Raw genomic sequence first — 4,440 nt, 5'->3', positions numbered from 1 at the left:
CACTAGTTATGAATGCTTAAATCTTTTCTCCATTGCTTCTCTCCAGAATTTGTTAAGTAGAAATGTCCTTTCTTGCAATGTGATAGAACAAAAGCAAAAGGGAGGAACTAAATGAAGAATCTGCAATAGTTGTCTCTCTTGCAACATTGGGAGATTTCTAAAGATTTCTTATTTACCTAAGTGAAGTCCATCAACTACTTGACGAATGATCATGTTTATCTCCATTTTTAATTGATGGTTAATTGACTTCATTTGTCATTCCCTGTTTTTTCTTCTTAGTCTCTGCCTCAGTCCAAATGTGTGGAAAATTGCCGGCCTGGATTTTTCAAGAGGGCTCGGAAAGGAGAGCCAGTTTGCTGCTATGACTGTGTTCCTTGTCCGGAAGGGACCATCTCCACTCAGGAAGGTGGGTGACACCACAAAAAAAGGTACTGGATTAAGCCAAAGCATTTTGATCAATATGTGTGTGTGTATATATATATAAATATATATAATAAAAGTGTAAACATAATTATAAATATATGAAAAGGATACGAATAAAAGAAAACATTAGGATAGGAACAGTAGGCACGCTGGTCTGGTTATGCACGCCCCTTACAGACCACTTAGGAATGGGGTGAAGTCTACAGTAGACAGTCTAAGGTTAAATTTTGGGGATTTGGGGAAGAAAACATAGAATCAGGTAGTGCATTCCAGGCATTGACAACTCTGTTACTGAAGTTGTGTTTTCTGCAATCTAGTTTGGAGCAGTTTATCATGAGTTTGTGTCTATTGTGTACTCTTGTATTGTTTTGGTTGAAGCTGAAGTATTCATTGGCTGGTAGGACATTGTAGCAGATGATTTTATGTACTATGGTTAGGTCAGACCGAAGACGGCGAAGTTCTAAGTGGTTCTTCATTTTCAAGGTGCCCAATTTCCTCCATTATAGGAGGAATAAAAAAAAAGATCTTGAAGGATGAGGTAGGAAGAGATAGAAGGACATGATGGATTATGCATGGTTACTTGTGCCAGAGGAAATCTCTCTTTTCTTGCCAGTTTGGAACTGTCCTCCCATTTTTACTTTTATTAGGAACATCTGAATTCTTTGAAATTGAGGAATGCATTCAGGTCAATGGCTTTTGCTCACCCAACCCAGTTTATATTACAGCTCAAAATATATTGTACATAAATCAATCAATTAATTAATCAATCAATCTTTATGTGGATCATGGAACCACATAAGCAAAAAGATGTAATTCAGGGGAACATGAAGGGAGAAGGTTTGGGTTCAAGGGACAAGAGAAATACACACAAAAGACTCACCGTAAAAGACATGGAGCAGTTTTGTGTGAAAGAAGGAATGTAAATTAAATTTATTGTTATTAGCGATAAAGTTTGCCTTTTTTATTTTGAGTGCTTTAATTTTCCATATTATGGATTAAGAGGTAAAACACAAATATTGTTTATAGCCCATTTCAACATTCCCAGATTCAGCATTGCCACTATCATGGTTTCCTTGGTTGGATAGTTACTGAATCTTCCCTCTTCTTTTTATCTTTCCAATTTTGGATATTAAATAATGAAATACAAACAGTTATAACAGTTGCAAAAAGGAATACAGTTGTGGTTCTAAGAGAAAAAAAAACTTACTTCCATTATTGGAATTAAAAGGAACCAGATCTAATAGAAAGTAGGAAGAAAAGAGAACTAATTAATTAAACAGTCTACCTAATAGACATTCATACAAATGTGGAACTCATTCAGTCTTTAAAATTATTACTAAATTTAGAAAGTATGGTAATAGACTACTGCTTCTGATTTTTAGGCACTAAAATCATTGCAAAGAAAGATAACAGATTTTTTCTTTTCTTGGATTACTTCAGCAATTAATTTTCTCTAAGATCTCTGTTTACAATTTTATTAATTTGTGAAATTTATTGGACCCCAATCTTACCACAGGGTACCAAATTTATATTGCTGGCTTCCCACACAAAGGGTCTTTGGGTGTCATCCAATTAAAACAACAATTAAACTGGATGACACGTTAAATACCATGATTACAAGAGGGAAATACATCAAGATTTTACACAGGACACAACCAGCGCACAGGGCTCTGGTACCACACGATGCCCAGGCCTGTTGAAAGAATACAATTGAAAGGAATTTGAGGAAGCCTCAAGGATAGTGGCAATCTGACCTTGGGGTTAGTTAATGCCTTTTTCCCCCAGGAACGGTGGTCCCACCATTTGCTTTGAAGGATGCGATTATGCACCTCATTCTAAAGAGGCTCTCCACGGACCCAACCATCTTAGACAAATTTTGTCCTGAGTACAATATTTGTTAAGAGTTTGTTGAGAGCATGATTGTCATTCAGGTACAGTTCTGATGGCTGAGGCACAGTTCCAAGATGGCATTGGTTGCTTTCACAGATGATCTCTGATAGGAGTCCTGCAAACATTCTGACCCTTCTGGATTTCTCAGTGGCTTTTGATAATATAAATCATTATATCCTTCTGAACAGGCTTCAGGGTTTGGGAGTCGAGGCAGGGTTTTCCAAAGGTTTTCCTTTATTCATGGTTGATTTCAGTTGATGGGTTCTTAGGGAATAGAGGAGAAAACCTAGGCCCTGCAATGGGGCATCTCTAAGGACTGGAGTCTCTCTCCTTTATCTTTTACGTGAAATTGCTAGGTGAGGTCATTTGCTGCCATGGGCTTGGTATCAAAGTACACCACCCATGGCTTGTTAGATGGTAGTATTGTGATGCTGAATATGACATCCATAGAAGATCTTTCTTGAAAGGTGAAAAGAGATACAAAAGAACTTTCTGTTTTCTCAGATACTGAAAAATGCACCAAGTGCCCAGATGATCAATATCCAACCGAGAGCAGAGTCCAATGTATCCCAAAAAGAATAACCTTCCTCTCCTATGAAGAACATCTGGGCATTATCCTGGTGTCCATTGCCCTACTCTTGTTCCTATCCACAGGATTCATTTTAATCATATTCATTAAATACCTTGAAACTCCCATTGTCAAAGCCAACAACCGGGATCTATCTTACATCCTCCTGGTCTCCCTCTTGCTTTGCTTCTTGTCCTCCTTTTTCTTCATTGGACGACCAAGGAAAGCCACCTGCCTTCTCCGACAAACTGTGTTCAGTATTGTCTTCTCAATAGCTGTGTCATCTGTGTTGGCCAAAACTATCACAGTGGTGCTGGCATTCTTAGCCTCAAAACCAGGGAACAAAGTGAGAAGATGGTTGGGGAAGAGCTTGGCCAATTCTATCATCCTTTCTGGTTCTGCTGGACAAATTTTCATCTGTGCCTCATGGCTTGGAATTTCTCCCCCATTTCCTGACTCTGACCTGCACTCCCAGCCTGGAGAGATCATCCTTCAATGCAACGAAGGCTCTGTCACCATGTTTTATGTTGTCCTTGGCTATATGTGTTTCTTAGCTGCCATTTGCTTCACTGTAGCTTTCCTGGCCAGGAACCTGCCTGGGGCCTTCAATGAAGCCAAGCTGATCACCTTCAGCATGCTGGTCTTCTGTAGTGTTTGGATCTCCTTCCTGCCAACCTATCTGAGCACCAAAGGAAAGTCCATGGTGATTGTTCAGGTCTTCTCCATCTTGGCCTCCAGTGCTGGACTGCTGGGCTTCATCTTCTTCCCCAAATGCTACATTATAATCCTGAGGCCATATCTAAACACTAAGGAATGTCTAATGATAAAAGAAGGAGAATGACTGTGATATTGTTTCTTAGGCATGTAACATTTAATTTTTTCATTGCAATTGTTGGGCTTTTGTATTCTTCCTTTGCATTAATGTAACAATTAAGGTTATTTAAAACTGAAGGAAATAAACATATAAAGACTGTAAGACTAATGAAATTAAATTCCAACATAATCATCAAACAATAAAATAAACAATTAATAATTAAAGTTGTCATGCAGCCAGAGATGAACAAGTTAAGAAATCATAGTTATATTAAGTAAAAACAGCTGAATAGAAGAGAGAAGTCTCCCCAAAGAGAGAGGGAAGGAGTCTTTTGCCTGAGGTGTCTTGAATATGAAACTCTAAATCTGTGTGAACGTGGACACTTTTTCTCTACTATATGTGACTTTCTCTTGAAAGTAGATGTGAGCAGTGGAAACTGGATATCAAGATCACGCAGATGACTCCTCATCCAACACTCTGGTTGTCTACATCAGTTATTTCTGCAGGTGTTAGGTGAATTACAGATCTTATGGGACCACATGAATTCCATGACTCTCTGTGGAGTCACAATTATCCTAATGTTCTGTTCCCCGTCCTCACACAGACAAATGCAATATAAAACACGCCTGCCAATAATTTATTGTATAAACAGACCAGAATTCCTGGCAGATGAGAGTTCTGGCAGCTAACTGTAAAATGCCTGCCCAGTCCATATAGTACTCCCCAAAAGCAGGAGAGGCCTTAT

General features: G+C 38.6%; 1 protein-coding gene across 1 annotated transcript; it reads left to right on the top strand.

The window, feature by feature from the left end:
• Positions 1–2,339: 2,339 nt before the first annotated feature.
• On the top strand, positions 2,340–3,857 carry LOC148115926 (vomeronasal type-2 receptor 26-like). Its single transcript, XM_087885297.1, has 2 exons — positions 2,340–2,354; positions 2,781–3,857. The coding sequence occupies exons 1-2, from the start codon at positions 2,340–2,342 to the stop codon at positions 3,720–3,722; spliced, it is 957 nt and encodes a 318-aa protein (XP_087741423.1). The 3' UTR covers positions 3,723–3,857.
• The last annotated feature ends 583 nt before the right edge of the window (positions 3,858–4,440 follow it).

The sequence above is a fragment of the Pantherophis guttatus genome, chromosome 2 (genome assembly GCF_059756535.1).
Source record: "Pantherophis guttatus breed Tessera chromosome 2, ASM5975653v1, whole genome shotgun sequence".
NCBI lineage: Eukaryota > Metazoa > Chordata > Lepidosauria > Squamata > Colubridae > Pantherophis > Pantherophis guttatus.
Note: the sequence above shows the minus strand (reverse complement) of the source record. Positions and strands in the feature narration are given on the sequence as shown.